This window comes from Vidua chalybeata, chromosome 12 (genome assembly GCF_026979565.1).
Source record: "Vidua chalybeata isolate OUT-0048 chromosome 12, bVidCha1 merged haplotype, whole genome shotgun sequence".
NCBI lineage: Eukaryota > Metazoa > Chordata > Aves > Passeriformes > Viduidae > Vidua > Vidua chalybeata.
Genome location: NC_071541.1, coordinates 7,692,531 through 7,711,593, shown reverse-complemented (window position 1 = coordinate 7,711,593; position 19,063 = coordinate 7,692,531). Strand labels below are relative to the sequence as shown.

The window sequence follows — 19,063 nt, the reverse complement described above, 5'->3', positions numbered from 1 at the left end:
TGGGAAATACTCACTTCTCTGGCTGGCATGGGCTGTTCCAAATGGCATCCAGGCTGGCTACAGGGAGTGGCACAGCACGGGGGACATGGCTGCCCCCTCTCCCTGGGGTGCCTTGGGGTCCTTGTGTGAAAAGCAGCTGGCCAGACACCGCTCAGAGGGCTGCTGCAATTAAGGTAGATCTCTCTGTCTCTCAGGAAGGTTACCTGCTTGAATTATTTCTAAAACAATTTGATGCATGATTACTTTAAATATATAAATCTCTGCATGTCCTCCTGGAGGACAAGGATTGGGTAAGAGTTTTAGGTCTGGGTAGTGCTTCACCCTGGGCTCTGTCTCTGATGGGATTTGATTAGGTGGAGCGATAAAGGCTGGCCTGGCATTTTGAAGTGTAATTCTGTGATGACAAAGGGCGTCAAAGAGGGCAGTTATGATTTATTGGTGCAGTTATCAATAAACAGTGATGTCAGGGAGAATTGATCTGACCATCTCAGCGGAAAGAGGTGAGCATGGAGAGGCATACCAAGGATCAAGGAGCTCTGTAAATAGTGATAACATAGGTGGATTTTGGCTGTCCCATCTCATCCAGGTCCTGGCCACCTTCATGCTGTGCTTTGGAGGGGGCAGGAGGGAACCAGAAGGAAGCCATGGTGTGGCTTCTGGCTTTGTGGCACTGACAGCAGAATGCTGCTTTGATCCCTTCAGCTTGGTGTAAATAGAAACTCAAATTCATTTATCCAATGCTTTCAGGTACTGTTGGGTTGGTTTGTTTTGCTGGATCATCCTTCTGGGTTGAGCAGAAGGATCTACTGCAAAACTGCAGGATTGTCACCCCTCATGGCAAGAGCAAACATCAAAAGATATTTCCTGCCCAAGCCTATTTCTGCAATTCATGTTGTCTTGTTCAGCTAGCTACAAAATATAACTGCACAAATGCATTTGACAGGTATTTTTCTATTGTACTGGTAATACTGGTGTTTAAAGCATTTAATCATTTTTATTTAAGAATTGTAGCTATTTCAGTAATATAACAGCAGTGCTGCTTGGCCAACCTGCAAGTCCAGGCATAGGAATAGACATACTTCCCCTTCAGTGCTGCCAGGACTCTTTAGAAGTGAAATAATGGCCAAATATACATGCAGTCACATACCTGCAGAGTGCAAACAAGCTCAATGTGTTGGCTTTAAGAGGAAAAGTCATGCTGGGAAAAATAATTCTGCAAACAGTGTCAGCCTGATGGGCTGGGTGACACTTGGCCAGGAGAGATCAGCTCCTTTGCCACAGCACATGTCCTTAGGTATCATTGCAAGCGATTTTCCTTGGTTCAGGGTTTATACTGAGAAAGAGAATGTGAGAATCTGCACTGAATTGGGTATTTAAAACGTGATTTTTAAAGCTTGGGAAAGAAGTCTAAACTCTCTATAGCTAGGAAGGGGATGATGCAGTTTTCCCACAGCATGTGAGTGCCATCTAGTGTCGTGCAGCCCCACCCGGACCTTTCCTTGGCAGCTCCTTGAAAAGTTTCCTCCGCGCTGCGAGGGGACTGTGCACACCCCACTCCTCCTGGGGCCGGGCTGCATTTGTGCCTGGGCTTGGTCTGCCCCGCAGAACTTTGGGTTTGGTACTGCTGGAAGCAGAAGCCGTGTTTTTTCTCAGAGGTTAAGCTGTCCCTGTGCTGATGTCCCCACTGACTTAAGCATGGCTGAGAAGCGACTTGTTCCTCCCCGCTGCAGGCAGGGTTAGGAAGGCAGAGCTGCCTGGGGGTTCCTCTGCCTGCTCAGAGGAGATGGGCAAGGCCATCAAAGAGCCACTCTTCCCAGCCACTCTTCCCTGTGCTGGTGATACATTACTGACAAACTGTTGAGCAACTTTAAAGAAAAATATATAGCAAGAGGAGTATAAAATAACTGTAAAAATGTACTAGGTTGACAAGAGATCTTTTACTGACCCAATAGTGCCACATTTTCAGAGGTTTCAACTCTTTCCTGGGCCTGTTCTGTTTCCAGTTCACTTTGGGGTATTTACCCCTTAACAGCAGGAGGGTGGGGATGAGGGAAACTGTGGATCAGGTCCACTGTATTTCTTAATGTTCCAGTACAGAGCTCTTAAGTCACCAAATTAAAGAGTAGGTGCAAATGTCAGGAATTAAGTCGAGCACTAAGCAATCTGCCTGCAGAGAATGGATTCTCTCATTCACTGTACTCAGGAGAGCAGAAAGCAGCTGCAGGTGGTATTAAATCCCATTGGTCTCAGTGGATTGCAGTCTAAGCTGTTACTGTAGGCCAGGACATGAAAGAAAAAAACCTAGCACTTAGAGTGAGGCACTGTTCATTCTGTTTGTTTTCTCTCAGTTATTTAGAAGAGCTTCATCTTTTCTCCTTCTGTTTTTCAGCTTGTAGCACTCCTCCAGTCAACATGAAAGTGCAGCCTGTGAACAGGACAGCGCTACTGGTAACCTGGAACCAACCAGAAACCATTTACCACCCTCCGATCATGAACTACATGATCTCATACAGCTGGACTAAAAATGAAGATGAAAAGGAGAAGACTTTTACCAAGGACAGTGACAAGGACCTGGTAAAAGCACAGCATCAATCCCAGACATATGTATCAAGCTATCCTTATATTGTTATTTTCTTGGTAGAAGGAGGTAGAGGAGGAAAGCAGTCGTTACCTTATAGGCAGGCTAGTGTTTGGCCCATGATGAATTGCTATTTAAGTGTTCAGCATTAGCTGAACAGGCTACCCAAACACTGGAGTGTGAATTTATAGTTTCTGTGAGTGCATGAAGGACTGAATCTGCAGACACTTTTTCATGTAGTGTTGCTGAGAAGCAGCTGGCTTGGGAGATGGTGAGGCTCTTGAATACCTTTTGGCTTGAGTTCAACTTACAGATTTTCACATTAAAAGTCTGATCCCCCAAAATCTGTTCATGGGCTCAGGCTTTTCACTGTGCATAGCCCCTTGCAGACTTTGGAGCAATTTCTGGCAGCAAGTGCTGCCAGAGGCAGGAGTTGCATAGTTCAGGCTTGAAGATTATTTTGGAGTGGCCCTGTACAAGCACTGCCTACATCTGGCAGTGTGAGAAAAAGAGAGAAGAGCAAGACAGTTCCAGCACAGATGGAAACACTGCTCTATCTCCTCCATTTAGGATTTCATCTGCTTGTCATTCTTGTCTAAGTGGAAGCAAGTATTGTACTGGTCCTTAACATTCTCTGCATATAAAACCAGAGTGACATATTCAGGTTTGAAAGGCCTCCATTTATTGTTAATCAAAGAAAGCCTCTAGAATAATGAAATCAGTAATTGTATATGCACATGAAAAATGCAGCAGCACAGTGTTATTCCTAATGACTGTTACCATATTTTTTTTTTCAAATACACAGTCCTCTGGGCCCATTCAATCAGTTATACAATAAGACTTCTCTTATTCCCTTAGATGAAGCTTCTTTTACTTCATTTCCATTTATATTTCCAATTTCCCCACTAGACATTGTTATCTGGGTCACATTAGGGAACGATCTGCCTCATGAAATCAGAAAGGAATCCATTGAAAGGCACCCAAGGTTATGATGTATTGTAACCTCTCTCTTGTCATAATTTCACACTCTTAAGGGAGATTTTTTAATCAGGTATAAGGAGGAGAGCCTTAATCAGCAAAAATGAGGTGGGCACCATGAAAGCATCCTGTTTTATGTAAAAGAAATAATTATAAGTGCAAGGGATGTGATGGAGCGATAGCTTGGAAATAAATTGCAGTGAGACCTTGTGCTGTTCAGCAGAGCTTTGGGTTAAGAAAGCAATGACATCTTAGTCTATTTTAGGGGCAAGAGAAGAGGAAACCCATTTTCAGAGGAAAATGCAGATTGTTTTCAGTGCTCTGGCAGACACAGTTGGGCTGTCCCATCTTGAGTCGGAGCTGGACAGTGTTTTGCTGTAGAGATAACAATGATTTCAAATGACTCATGTAGCTACTCCTGTGAACTGATGTGATTGTGGACTAAGGCAACTCTCAGGTCTAGGAGTAAGCAGGGATATCCCAGTCCAGGATGTTCAGCCATCATGTTGCATAGCACACCAGCATCAAATTGCCTTAGCCAGTTTGTTGCAAAATAGTCAGTTTGAATATGCAGTGACTTTTCTGGGCTTATCCTGTGTTTGGGTCATGAATCTCCACCTAAAAAAATCTTCTTATAATTGCTGTAAAAGGTGAATGACTTGAGTTTTAAGTTTTTCTGAGGAGAGCAGAGACATTGAGGCATGAAGACTGTCATGAGAACAGATGTGGGACGTGTTCATTTCTTTCTCATGGGTAGAGTCAGCAGTGTCTGGGTGCATCCCTTCAGCCTTCAGTCTTGCCCTCTCCAGGGAATTTTTCTGTGTAGAAATGTAGCTTGTCTTACATGGCATAAATGTTCTGTGTTAGCACAATGCTTTATATATTTCATACTGATCTTGGACAGTACTGTGGGGGTAAAAAACTGAATAATATCTATTTTTTTTAAACAGAAGGCCATCATTAGCCATGTCTCACCTGACATCCTTTATCTGTTCAGAGTTCAAGCAGTTTGCCGAAATGAAATGCGTAGTGACTTTAGCCAGACTATGCTCTTTCAAGGTAAAAAAAACACATACAAATTTTAAAATTGAACTATTCTTTGTTTGTTTAATATTTTCTTTGCAGAGCGCAATATGGTGTGAAGTTATTTCAGAAGATATTTGAATGCATGTAGACAATGCTAATTTCATGTTGTGGCCAGTGACTTGATCTGAATCTCATTTCCAGTGAGGAGGGTTTGTCTGCACCTCTCACTGTCAAGTTTTGTCAGGTTTTAGGAGAATTTAGAGCTTTTCTTGGTACTAGTTTTCTGAAACAAATTCATCAGAGACTACTTATGCATCAGAGGCACAGCTATAACAGAATGTGAGTCTGATCGGTGTCTGTTTTATGTAAAGAGGAAAGGAGATCAGTCCTACCTTGACAACCACATGTGGAGACATCCAGGTTTTACCATGCATGCAACCTCAGTGATTTCCAAAACATACATATTTAAAGAAAATCAAAAGAACTACATGATAAGCTGTCCTTTATCGTGGATTTCCTTTTAAGTTTATTGGAGAAATCTGGTAAAGCTGAGATTTGGTAGAAGAACTTGATTATTTTAGAGTTTTTTAAAGTGCTAAAGTTTTGCTCCTTCCTGGGAATTTATTATGACATTTTTTATTAAGTAGGGCAAATTTTGCCTCTAATGAAAGCATTCCCTCCCACTCCAGCTTATACATGCATAAACCTCAAAATGGGTAATGGAAGAATGAAACAAGCAGAGAGTTAAAAGTTTAAATCCTTAGGATGAAGCAAAGAGTTGTCACTTGGATCTGATGCTGTGTATGGAACAAAATAAGAGGGGCATTTTTCAGTGTCATTTTCAGAAAGTATGGAGGTTTTGATCCTGCTTTGCTAGCACTTAGTGTCTGAGGGATGTCAAGCAGTGGACATGGTTTAGTTCTGTTGTGGTGGCAGAGACAGCAGGATCAGACAAGTGTCCTGTCCAAGTCACAACTCATGTGGAGCTCGGTTCTTGGTACCTCAGCACAGTGTTTTAGACTTCACTTCTAAGTGCCAGGCAGAAGTTAGAAACTGGTGTATTGCTTATTATGACCTCTTTTACTGGATGATGGAATTGAAAATTCTTTGAAGTTTGGCTACAATAACTGTTTAATCACAGTTAGGAGTAAATCATTACTGGCAGCTCTGTAGGAGATCCTTTGGATACTCCAGCCCAGTATTCAATGCAGTGAAGTGATACACACATCTGCAGTGGGAGTAGACTATGTGATTCCTTCCACAAGTCCCCAGAAAGGAGCTGCTGTTCTAATCTCTGGCTGTACCCAATATCTAACCTAGAAAATGAATCCACTTGGGCTTTCAAAACATTTATCAGAGGTTGATGATATATGGTTGATTTATCAGAGGTAGTTGTAGTTCAGATATATAGCAATGAATAATGATAATATTATAAGAACAGAAAAAAACTATTATCATCAAGCTACTCTTGCTTCCTGTGCAAGTCAGGATGTTTCATCCAGCTTGGGGTTGAAGGAGAGAATTTGTTTTCTGTCAGTAAGCTGACATTGCCAGGCCTGATAATTAAAGGCAAGCAAGTCTGTGTTTAGACACAAGTGCAGAGTGAGTGAGCAAAGCCCAAAGAGCTGAGTTGCCTGTGCTCCAGACTCAGACCTGTGCCTGTATTCTGCAGGCACATGTTGAGCAGTAGTTTAGCAGTTTTCCTCTGCCTCCTCCCCTGCCCTGACACGCTGCTCTTCTTCCTTCCCCAGCTAACACCACTCGAATTTTCGAGGGGACACGAATTGTGAAGACAGGAGTGGTAAGTCATGGATTTAGGGATTTGGGGACATTTCCCACCAGGTGGCAGCACGATGTTGGAAATCTGCAGCAGGACCCAGCTTTCCTGGGGAAGGGGCGTCCAGAGCTGTCACAGAAGGGTTTCTAGCATAAAATACAGCTCCAGTATGAAATGGTTTTCTAGCTTCACGCTCTGAGAGGCTTTGACCACTGGAGAATCGAGTGTTAAAATGTTTTCCTCAATCTGTATTCAACCCATTTTGAGGGGATTTGTAAAATCTTAATGATGACTGTGGAAATAAATTTAATTTATTTTATTAAATGTATGTGCAGAAGTATATGCCACAGAAATAAGGCCTCACACCCAGCATCTTTGCTCTTCCAGTGCTTTAAGGATACCTGATACTGTGTGAATAAAGCCTGAACAATGTCTTTGTTTTATTTTAATTCAGGTGAGACTGTAACAGTCACTGAGGCCAACTTTTGTGTTCCAGAATCAGAAATGTTGGTACATTTACAGTAAAAGTGGAATACACTGTTTCAGTTTTGAAACAGTGTTTAATATAAATAAACTATAAACTATCCATAACCTAAATTTCTTGGCATCCATTGTACTGAGTTGTTCAGTCAGATTTATGGGCTGGATTCATACTATTGAATTTACTCTAAGTACATTGCTTCTGGTTTTATTCTGATCCGTTTGATATACTCCCTAGTAAGCAAATAACATATACAAAACTTGCATTTGAATGATTTATGTTTGTTTAATGATGTATATAGGTATTCTAGATATATAAAATCTGCTGTCAAATTTTAATACTCAGTCCAGCTTTGAGACTGTTCATGCCAGCAAAAAGAAAATCTCACAGTGCCTTAGGGATTCAGATTGATAAGTATCTGAAAGTTTAGATGCTTATTTAAAGTTTTGGCTTGAAATCTCTAAAGCACAGGTTTTCATCTGAGATCTCAGGTTTTCTGTGATTGCAGCTGGTCAAAAATAATGTGAGAAAGCAGCCTTGCTTGGTTTACTGCAGCATTTCAACTACACAGCTTGACTGAACCCAGGAATTGCAGAGAGATGTAGAAATACTTTAAAGTTAGAAATTTAATTTTCCAAAATAAACATTTTACATTTTTTTCAATGTTCAGCAGCACCTATTTAACCCTCTTTTGTCCCCATCTGGTGCATACCTTTCCAGCTAATGGTCCTCCTGCTGATGACTTCAGTAATATGAGACATTTTTCAGTAATTCAGAGAGGAAGAATGGTCAGGTTGTCCAGAGGAACAGCTGACTCAGCTTTTCCACAGAATTATTCTTTGTCTTTAGACAGTTCACTTCAGTCTCTTTTTCCACATCTAATTCAGGACTAGTTCTTTATGAACAGACCAAGGTTTAGTTCTTTCTGTGTGTAATAAGGGGCTTTATTTACAGCAGAGCACATACATATGTGCAGGACCCACATGTGTGCAGTGGGTTGACATTAGAATATTATTGGCAGGGTGCAGAGGATGCAAAATCCGTAGTTCATCTCCTGCTTTCTCTCAGTGAAGCAGGAACTGCCAGTCCTGCATTTCGTTCACTGGTGGTGGCCAGAGAGAGTCCTGTGGATGTGGAAAACATGGGTGTCACAGCCTGAAGGTCCTGGCAGACTTGGTGGTGGCTTGCTGAAGGGCTCTTGATGCTCTCCAAGTCCTTCAGGAGTGCCCAGCTGGCCATGCTGAAGTTCTTTTCTAACAAGAGCAATGCCTCACAGCAACACCAGTCCTTATGAGAATAATCCTGACGGGTAAATTAAGGAAATAAAAATAGTATCCTTTGAGGCCCTCACAATGTGTGTGGGAAGAGCCAGAGTTCCTTGTCAGAGCAGACCCACCAGCCATGGATGCTCACGTTGGCAGCCATTATTTTGGGACAGCCGTTATGTAACACTGTATTTTTAAACTCCTGTCTTCTGAGGATTAAAGCACTGTGAGTAATGCAGCTGAACTCATTAAACTCCTTTACATTCTTCTCACCCCAAGAGGAAACGTTACTCACAAGTCAGTAGTGATGTGGGAGGAGAAGGTCTTGATGTAAAATAAAGATAAGGATAAAAAGGGTTTTAATGATGATGTGGTGAAGGCAGAGAGGTTTCCTCTCTTTGTGGTTGGCTGGTAGCTCTGTGGCATGTTCTGTCCCGGCTCAGCCTTTCATCCAGCTGGTGTTGAATCTCTGGTTTTAGGAGAATAGCATGTGTGTGAAAAGGGAGGGAAAAGCAAGAGAATGACCCCAAGTGGTATGTTGGGCCCCTGCTGATGCTTTCTGCTGTGTTTTCTTCCCCTCTGCTGCCGATGATCTCCTCAAGCCCACAGCATCTCCTGCCTCCTCAGCAGACATGGCTCCCATCAGCTCCGGCTCCTCCACCTGGACCTCCTCGGGGCTCCCCTTCTCCTTCGTGTCCATGGCCACAGGCATGGGCCCTTCCTCCAGTGGCAGCCAGGCCACTGTGGCCTCCGTGGTGACCAGCACCTTGCTGGCAGGGCTGGGCTTCAGCGGTGGGGGCATCTCCTCCTTCCCCAGCAGCGTGTGGCCCACCCGGCCGCCTGCGGCCGCTGCCCCCAGCAAACAGGCCGGCCGGGCCGTGGTGGCCACCACCGAGGCCGCCGCCGCCTCCCCGGGGCCAGAGCGGGACTCGGCGCTGACGAAGGATGGCGAGGGAGCCGAGGAGGGGGAGAAGGATGAAAAGAGTGAAAGCGAGGACGGGGAGCGGGAGCATGAGGAAGAGGAAGAAAAGGATGCTGAAAAGAAGGAGAAAAGCAGGGCGACGGCAGCCTCAGAGGCACGCAATAGCACAGAGCCCAGCGTGGCCGTGGCTTCCCCCAACAGGACTGCTGAGGAAGAAGGAAATAAAACCCTATCGGGAGAAGTGCCAAACCAAAACGTTGCCCCCACGGCTGGAGGTGCCGAGAAGGAGAGCTTTGCCGAAGCCGACACTCAGCCCCAGCTGCTCCCTTCCACCCAAGTGCCACCAGCGTTCACCGACGAACTGTACCTGGGCAAGATCCCAAGAAGACCAGAGACAACAAGAAATCCTCCTCCAAAGATGGACAGGTTTCCAGAGGAATATCCCTCAGATAACAAATTCATCACCATTAACCCAGGTGAGTGATCTTCAGGGAAACCATTTTTACCAGCGTAAGTGTTGGAAAACAACACAGTCCAAATTCCTTACTGGTTTCCAGTAGATACAGCATTTTTGGGGTGTCTCGCTACATCTGATTGGCAGCTTGTCACTGCCCCCACCCAACCCCACAAGCTGTAACTGGGGGGAGCAGAGTGGAAAGGAATATCCTTTTACTGGGACAGATTCATGGTCCTTGTAGCTCATTGGAAGAGAAAATCTGGAAAAATTTTCACTCCCAACATGCTACATCAAGAACTTTGTTGAAAAGAAAAAGGGAGGGGAATACAATGAACTATAGCTGTGAAATTAATTTGGAAGAGTGGCTGCTGTGCTGAACTGGCATTTCATAGGAAGTTTGGTATATGTGCTTCTAGGTAATTTAGTTTATCTGCAGGATTCTCCCTGACTGGGCTTTGAGATATTCTCCCAAATCAAGGATCATTGCTGGTTTATTTCTCAACACAAAACCTACATGCTCTGATCATCCAAAACAAGGCACCTTCTCTGGGGAAAAAAAAAAACTTAACCAGGGGGAGTTCACATATTTTCTATTTGTCCTGATGAGAATTGCCAGTGCTCCTGTGCACTCCAACTCTGGATGTATGTACCAGCTCCACAGTGTGTGCACAGCAAATACAGCCTCTTGGAAGCCTGCCCGGGTGATCTGCATGTGCTCCACGCCTGGTGTGCTCAGGGTTTGCTGCACAGGCCTCTGCAAGCTGGTCCCTCATGGTGCTCCCATGCGCCGTGCGGAATGTCCACACGTGTTCCTGCGTGGGGAGCTCCGGGCACTGGTGAGGAAAACTGCAGGAAGCAAATGGAGGGCATGCATGTGGATTTATTTTAGATTTATTTATTTAGATTTAGATTGATATATTTATTAGACAAGTTTATTTGAGTGATTATGTGTATTACCACAGCATTTATGAGATAGTGCACTTTTTTTGTTTATTGTTTCTGGGGGTTTTTTACTACTATTGTTTTTTTTGCTAATCTGTAGAGTGTTTTATAATTTTCTTTTTCCATCAAAGCTGCTCTAAAGTAGTGTAAAAAAGCCTTGCATATTTATTTTTCCCTACATTGATAAACACAAAAATGCAGATATTGTGCATTCAGTTATAGCCCAGAACCAATTTAAGAAAACAAAGCTAAATCCAATCTTTAATAGCATTTGTTACAGAAATGCTGACCAGTCTGTAGTGCTGTGAATCATAACTGTTCTGTCAGAGATCAGATTAACAATGCAGAAGCTGAGAAACCTGCAACAGGTTGTGCTGATTTTTTTTTTTTTTTTTTTAATACACTGCTGTTTTTCTTACTCCTCAGCTGGAAACCCTCAAAGGCCAGTGCTCCCACTGAATATGGTCTGAGATGCCTGTCAGGCCATTTTCAACACGCCACTTGCCCTAATCACCTTTGGGTTAGGAAGGAGCCTGTTGGGAATGCTACCCTGTGAGAAGACACTTGGGAATGCAGGAGAAGGAGCTTTGCTCCTGGCTGGATCTAGGTTACCAAAGACCCAGGCTGGTGAATTAGACTAGTACAAAGCCTAAGACTAGTTGCTTCAGCTTAATTATTTTCCCCAGTAACATGGAAATTTGCGATTCATACAGACAGACCTGACCTAACTCATGCCAGGAGTTGAGTTCAGTGAAACTCCAGCCATAGCAAGACCTCTTCCTGTGAGAAAGGGCCTTAAAGGTTTTCCATAACAAGGTAAGCCTGAAATTAAGACAAGTGAAGCCAAGAGGGCATTGCCAGAAGTGTCTGAAAGGATTCCTGAGCAGGAGCACAGCTGAGACTTTAAGGCCACTTCCAAAGTAAGCAGAAAGCATCTCTGCAGTTTGCTCTGTCCCAATGTGAGGGCAGAACCATTTTTGGATGCATCTTTTCTTCTGGCATCTTCTCTCTTCTGCATTTTTTAAAAGCAGGTTTTTAAAAGCCATCAAGGTTTCAAAAATGTTTTTGTGAGTAGAAAGTTTATCATTTTAAAGAGTAGAAAATTGTTTCATAACAATGTACATTTGTAAAATTAATTATATGGCATCAAATTAGCAGTTGTAAGGAGATAACTGAAGGGGGAAGTACTCAGAGTGTGCATGATTAGAGGAGAGCAGGGAACTCATGAGAAATTACAGGGAAAGTGTGAGGCCAATTAATGCAGCAAGGCTCATTTTCTTTTAGTGCCTACTTCACACGTACATACACACACACACCTTCCCCGAGGCCATGTCATTACTTTCCAAATGGCACTGGCCTCTTTCTGACTGTGGGATTGGCCAGTGCTAATGATTGTCTTCTGTCACTGAATGCTTGCTTGCATTCTTCTCTTTCTTTTCCCTGATCATCCTTTTCTCTGTTTTGATGCCCACATTAGACTAATTGTACTTTTGAGCTGCAACTGTTACATACACAGCTGCTCAGCATTGTCCGTGCCTCTGAAACCTGAAAATCAGAAAAACAGCAATTAAAATTATACTCTCACAAAAGAGGGAGGGGGAAAAAAAAGAAAATAAGCAAGGGAAAAAGATGAAACCCAGGATGATTCCGTTTAATCAGGCTAAAGCAGATACTATCCCACATAATTTTGGTTTATTGTACCAGACAATTATACAGGTAATTTTTTTTTTTTTTACTGGAGTTAATAACTAGACTGTTGTAAGCAAAGTAATAGCTGTGGGGTAGGGGCAAAAGCCTGTGACAGAGAGACCAGTTTGACTCCTCATCCAAATTTCAGCCAGGTCCTCCCATCCCTCTGTGCTCACCCACCTCTGCTGAGTTCCTCCCATGAGAGGGCATTTTAGAGACAGAGAGAGATCTTGACGTGCAGGGTTAAATTTCAAGTCTGATGTATGCATTTAACAGAGACTGAATATTGGGTTTTAGAGCAGTCTTTGCCAGGTCTGAGGTTACAAAAGCCTTTTAGGGATAACCTCATTAGCATAATTAAACATCTGTGTAATTCTTCTCCATCTGCAGCAAGGATTATTAAGCTGTATTTTCACGTGGCTCTTCAGCCATTTTCACACAGAATCACAGAGTGTGTAAAGCTGGGAAGGACCACTGGAGTCAGCTAGTCCAGTCTCCTTGCTCTAGAAAGGTTCCCCATAGCACTTTAATCAGGATTGTGTCCAGACAGCTTTTAAATATCTTCAGAGATGTACATGGCAGCTTACAAGAGCAAACAGCAGAATGGCTTGAAAATAAAATAATTGAATTATTTCATACCTGCAAACTATGAATTTCAGATATGGAATTGGCATCTGTTACAAAGCAATGAAAAGTCATGCTTAGTAGTGCACAGCCTGTAAGCCTGAATAGCAGGAGTGCCTTGAAGAAACAGGGGGTAACAGCTGCACCATGATACTAGCTTGTATCAAAGGTTTCTTTAAGAAACATGGGTTTGCCTTTTCATCATTTAATAATATGGCCAATATTATTTTCCATAATTAATTAATACCTTTGTATAAGTTTGTAACTTCATTTACTCAAGGGAAAGATGAGCAAGCTGACTTTCTCTTAGGAGACCGTGTGGTCTGAGGCAGTTCAGCAGCAGGGCTTTTCTTTGGTTAATGGTATCTGAAATGGTACAACAAACAGAACTTTGTCCTGGAAGTTTGTGCAATGGCAAGGAATGATAAAAGTAGATAGGTTATATAGTACAGCTATGGTTGCTTATTATAGCAGGCAGTGTTACTTAAGGGAAATAAACATGTTTCTTTTCTCAGGAACCATTTTCGAAGAATACGCAGAAAAAAAGCACATTTCACAAACTCCAGAATGCCTCTTTCTTACCTTGACCTTTACGCAAGAATTGTGCTGCCAGAGCCTCCCTGGCTGCCTGATGCCATCCAGTACTCCCTGTGCCAGGGCTCATCCATCCAGTGCCTGGGTGGAACTGCTGAATGGCTGGGTCACAGAAGTTATGGACTTTTCCAGGCACAGGAGTAGGTTTAGTAGTGCCAGGGCTTGTATCATGTGGGACCTCCTGAAACAGATATGCTGTAATAATTTTTATTCCTTCCTACTGGGATGAATTCCAAGCCAGTAAAAGGCAAACTGAATTAATTCAACGAAGGCATATGCCACTGGAAACTGTTTACATTTCTTAGCAAAAATGGAGTTTCCTAGTCCATTTTTTAAGCTTCCCCCATCCCCTGCCAAGTACAGCTTATGGTGGGCACAGTTACAAGGATACGCTGTTGACACTACCAGGGCTCGACATTCTTGCTTTGGAAAAGAATGAAATGGTGACTATTTTTTTATTTCATACTGTTTTGTTACATGGGAGAACAGGAAACTGTAGAGGCCCAGATCTGTCTTTTTGTGTATGTGTGTTTTCATTTCATCTTTTTCCAAGTTATCCAGCATGCTGGCTTTTCTTAGGCTGTTCTGCCATGACACTCAAGACAGACACCAGCTCTGCCTCTGGCCCCAGCTGCCATTCTTGTACAATTTTTATTGGCACTGGTTTGTTTAAGCCCTCACAGCACTTTACTTAAACAGTGGAAAGCACCTTAGATTTTTTCTTCAAAGCCAGCACAGGAACTACGTCTTTTTTTCTGAAGCACATCACTGGTTGGGCATTCCCAACTGGAATTTTGAGGCCAGCCATCAGCATTAAGGAATGGCATTTGCTATTCTGGCACTTAGCATACTGAGCACTTTCTTCTCCTCACATCTGTGGTACAGGGAGTTGGCAGGGGCAGATTTCTGTGTTCTCCACACTAAACTGTCTAAGAGGAGCATCGTGAGCACTGCGGAATTTAACAGCATGCATTGGGACTCCAGCCCATGCTGTGCTTACAATGGAATTGAATTTTCTTCCTATGCAAACAGAAACATATGGTTTTGTGTTAAAAGATGTGGAGGTGAAACTAAACAGAATATTGTCATTGGAGAGAACTGAAACAACATCCTAATGGATATAAGGTGGTGGGACTATTTGGCTCTCCTACAAAGTTTTATTACATCATGTGGTTTTTTGATTTATCCCTTTTACTATTCTGATTAGTAACACCTCACAGGCTTACTTTTTTTTGTGCTCTAAAATGATTTGAAATGCACTGGTAATAACTGATGCCTCAAGACTTAGCATTCGTAAGTTTGGCAAACACAGAGAATAAGCCTTTGCTCTAATTTGGGGGTTGCTCTTTTCCTTATTCTTTGCTAGTCAAGGAACTCAAAGATGTTCAATCAAAGTTCACTTCCCCCAAACATCCTTCTGATTAGCACATCATTTAGGCTGCTTCCTAAAGGGCATTACCTCTATCAGCCTAGTCCTCAAAACTAGGAAGACTTCTTGCTGGGCTTACAGCAGCCTGCAGCCTTGCTCTGTTTTCAGCAGTCAGGCAAAAGCATTTACAATTAACCTTTACTTCCACGTTAGTTGAATTTTATTCCTGCCTATGGAGGAGTATAATCTAAATGCTATTAAAATAGAGTATGACTTCATGTTATGTGACATCTGGTGACTTCCAATTATCTGTGTTTTGCCTGCCTATGGTGAAAAGGCAATTATGTTCTTCTGGTAGGATTTGCAGCAGTTTCGGAAGCTATGATAATACAATACTGAATGAGGGCAAGGAAGCATGTTGGTAAGGAAAGACTCACACAGGCTTAAAAGTAGAAGTCAAGTGTGCATGTTTCAATCCTCCTTGAAATCTGAAGCTGTTTGTACTAATCCTTTCCCATTATGTCCTGTTGACAGGTATTGATCAACCACTGCCTGTTTGTTAGGAAACATGAATAAGATATGGAATCCGCTTCTGCGTTTTTCTTTTAGCATTCTGTCTAAACCAATTTATTCATCGAGTCTACATGAATTTGTACAAATTAGATGTCTTTTGAAACACACTGGTGCAGTGTCTATGCTCATTGGCTCCAGCACTTGCAGAACTTCTAGATATTCATCTTATATATGATACAATAATTTTAGTGAGATGTCATGCAAAAAGTGAAGCGGAGTTAACTCAGCCAGATCTCAGGGTATTGACGAACTTTAATTTTGTTCAAAAGCTGTGGCATAATGATTTCTTCTGTCAGTTACAACACATCCTATCCATTCATTCATCCACCCATCTTGACAATCCATATGCTAAAATGTGCTTTCGTATGCAGTAACCCACCAGATTGTGACAATTCTGCAAATGATGTGACATGACACCCAACATGTTGAGGATTTTTTATTTTAAGATAGTTACCAAGAAATTTATTTCTAAAGCAAAGTATTACACGGAGCTTTGCAAACAGGGCTGTCCTGCACTGTTGAGAAACAGAGTACATTTATCTGCAAACACTGGTGACAGAGCACAGCATTGGCTCAGTGGGATACTCCACATCTGATAATGGGTGCTTGCACAAAAGAGTCCTAAAAGTGTCTAAGAGACCGTAATTACAGGCAGTAGTAAAATCCTAGCCATATGTGGCAATAAACACCATACTTCTGTGCTCTCATGTCTCAGACTGAAGACAAATGGAGTCCCACCCTGCAGTTAGAGGATCTCTGCTCTGTTTACTCGTAGCATGTAAAAGGGATAAGCTATTTGTTTTGTTTACACATTTTTCCATACAGTAATTCTTCTTTCCACTCAGTGATTGGTTTTATGTGTTTAACACACAGCTGGCAAGAACAGCTCCAGCATGGCCACGAGACCTTCTCCTGGTAAAATGGAATGGATCATCCCACTCATTGTGGTCTCAGCACTGACCTTCGTGTGCCTCATTCTTCTCATCGCTGTGCTTGTCTACTGGAGGTGAGCCTGTTTCCTTATTAGTGGAAACTGAATAGGATTTGAAACACATTCCAGGTGGTGTTTTTAATGTGGTCTTTGTTATTTTATTGTGGTTTTGTTATTTTCTTAGAAGTTATGGTGATATATGCATTAGACAGTTCTCTGGGTGCTAGAACAGCTTTGTTGGTTAACTATTCAGCTGATTTTTATGTCATGAAAATGAGGTTGGTAGAGCTCTACCAGTGGTAGACGCAGCTGTAATGGTAACATATTTTCACGATTAGTCCCTCTGAAGTAGCTATAAAAAATTATCTTTGTCTTGGCCTTCAGGAAAGGTGTTGTGGGAGAAAATGCCAGTTAGACAGGCCTTGGTTTCATGGGTGTCTCTGCCACAAACCTCCTGTGTAATCTTATGCAGTTCTTTCTTTCCTTTGACTGTACTTCAGGAAAGTGGTGTAAGCTTGTTTCACATTCCACAGCAATGCTCTCTAGCATTGGTGAAGAATTCAGAAGTGCAGCCTGCAAGGTCTTGAAAGTAAAGATTGCCTCCTACAAAGAGTCACCGTCATGCACACCAGTGGTCATTGTTTCAGTGGTGGAGACCAGGATTAGCATCAACAAATCTCTCTCCATTTGATTTAGAGTAAACTAAAACCTGCAGCACCTGCTCATGTCAAAATCAGAACCCAGAGGCACCTCATTTGTCTGCAAGTTACCATTAACCAGGGATAAGCCACATACAAGGTATTTAGGAATGATTTCAAAATCTGAGTAGCTGGGATAAAGTAGCTTTGATAGGAAATACCAGCCCATTGTTTGATCATTATATTTGCAGAATCCATTAAAAAGGTACCAAGCTATTTTTCAATACACCCATTTTGCTGACAATCAGTTTGCCCAGTTGTTCAGGCTGAGAACATTTGAAAGAATTAATAAGCAAATGGCAATAGTCTTGTGAAAACAATTTCTATTAACGTTTGTAAGTAATTAACATCATTGCAGTAAGATGGTGAATAAAAATTGCAGTGGTATATGCACAAAAGCTGAAATAGGAAAGGTTCTAAAGATCCCATTGTATTATCTTGTTTTTCAAAATATATTATCCTTATTTAAAGACAATATATAAAGACAATATATGTTGTCTTTATTTGAAGTACTAAACTTGGTCACATTCACACATTCACAGGCAAGTCCTGGAAGGATACGGTATATTTCAAAACACTGGGTTGAAGGATTAGTAGTATTTATCTAGTGTTGACACAAAATGCTCTTCTAAGGCAGAAAGGTTTTGAAATACAATGCTAACAGCTATTATCTAGAAGAATGTTGGTACTATCATTGTTTGCAAAACATTTCCGTTTCTTTGCAATTTCACTAGTGGAGCAAGAGAAATAATTGTAAAATTTGTGTTTAATTTGCTTGAAGAGTAACAATACCATCCCTGAAAAGATATTAAAGTTGGTGGAGATTAAAAATTAATATAGACATGGAAATTATGTCATGTAGCAGTCAAAGTTTTTTGATAAATATAAAGCAAGAAATAAAGGAACAAACTTGAAATGAAATATATACTACCTTTAAATAATCTGTGTGTAGTTCTGAGGATTTTTAACAAATACAGAGAGTGTATTGAAAATACACATGTGTTTTAGGATAAATGAACAAGCAACTAGAACACATATCATTCCCAGTAACATTTCACTGGGAATGTTGCAGACCATGTCACTGAAGTGGCAGCACAGCAGTTCATTCACTGTGTGATTGCCTTTCCTCAGGAAAAAAATAAAATATTTACCTCTGTGAGTGTTTTAAAGTAAGGAAAAAAAAGAGATTTTGAAGCACTGCAGACTCTAATTCAGAAGTTTGAAAGGAGCAGTAATTTGCATTTTCAGGAAAAAATACTTAGCTTAAGATGTAATGGGCAACATATGGAATAATTTGCTGAATAACACCATCAAAGCAAATGGCATGAACACGAGTTTGAGACAGATATTTCAGAAAGGGGAACATGGTATTGAAGTGCACAGCAGAGAAACACTTGTGATGAAAGGATAATCCTCAAGGGGACAGGCGTGCTAGACCAAGGGGTCTTTTCTTGCACAGCAGTACTTTGTTTTGGTGTCAGGAAAAAACATTATAAATCAAAACCCAGAGAACTAGCAGAAGAGACATAGTTGCTCTTGGCAATGCGTTGTGGAGGTAAAACAAATTTTATTTTTGCTTTTGCATTTTTGAGTATTTGTGGAATTAGATGATTTGAGACTGGTGGTGACATAACTGGAACAATGAAGCAGAGCCTTCTGCTTGTTTCCATCTCATCAGTGTCCTATTATCCAAAATAAAGAGTTAGAGAAGTTGCTTGGGAAGGTTTGGCAAAGCATTAATTTTGTTTGGTCTCTTTGTGGCTCATTCCACGATACAGCAAAAAAGTAAGTTTTATGAAGAAGACTTCTTGTAAGGAAGCTTCATTTTCTGTTCCCTTTATTTGAAAAGGAGACTGTCATTGTTTGATGAAGATTTCCTTTTTCCATCTGTTGGTCTTCCATGCTGTGTTTTAAAGACTTCTTGTAACTGGATATATTTGGAAATTATCTGTCCCATTTCTGAACAAGACTCACTTATTTGCAGAGGTAATTTGCTGTTCTCAGTTCCTTTTTCATGTGGGTCCTGGACAAATGGTGAAAGAATATGACTAACGTTGAAGAGAAAGGGTCAGTTCCATCTTTTTCGTGTGGTGGCCATCTCAATAATGAAAAGGGATGGGAACTTGCAGGCAAGCAGAGCTCTGAATTACCTTTCTACT

General features: G+C 41.7%; 1 protein-coding gene and 1 long non-coding RNA gene across 2 annotated transcripts in view; one reads left to right on the top strand and one right to left on the bottom strand.

Annotated features, from left to right (window-relative positions):
- The window catches only part of PTPRG (protein tyrosine phosphatase receptor type G), a 394,477-nt gene that overhangs the window by 309,860 nt on the left and 65,554 nt on the right, over positions 1-19,063 (top strand). Inside the window, exons 9-13 of the mRNA XM_053953681.1 lie at positions 2,390-2,574; positions 4,507-4,615; positions 6,334-6,383; positions 8,708-9,503; positions 16,149-16,281. Coding sequence (XP_053809656.1) covers positions 2,390-2,574; positions 4,507-4,615; positions 6,334-6,383; positions 8,708-9,503; positions 16,149-16,281 — 1,273 coding nt within the window. The remainder of the gene's footprint in view (positions 1-2,389; positions 2,575-4,506; positions 4,616-6,333; positions 6,384-8,707; positions 9,504-16,148; positions 16,282-19,063) is intronic.
- Positions 10,421-13,405, bottom strand: LOC128794073 (uncharacterized). Its single transcript, XR_008432976.1, has 3 exons — positions 13,322-13,405; positions 12,987-13,105; positions 10,421-11,971 (listed from the first exon to the last, which is right to left on the bottom strand). It is a non-coding gene; the product is annotated as an uncharacterized LOC128794073 (long non-coding RNA).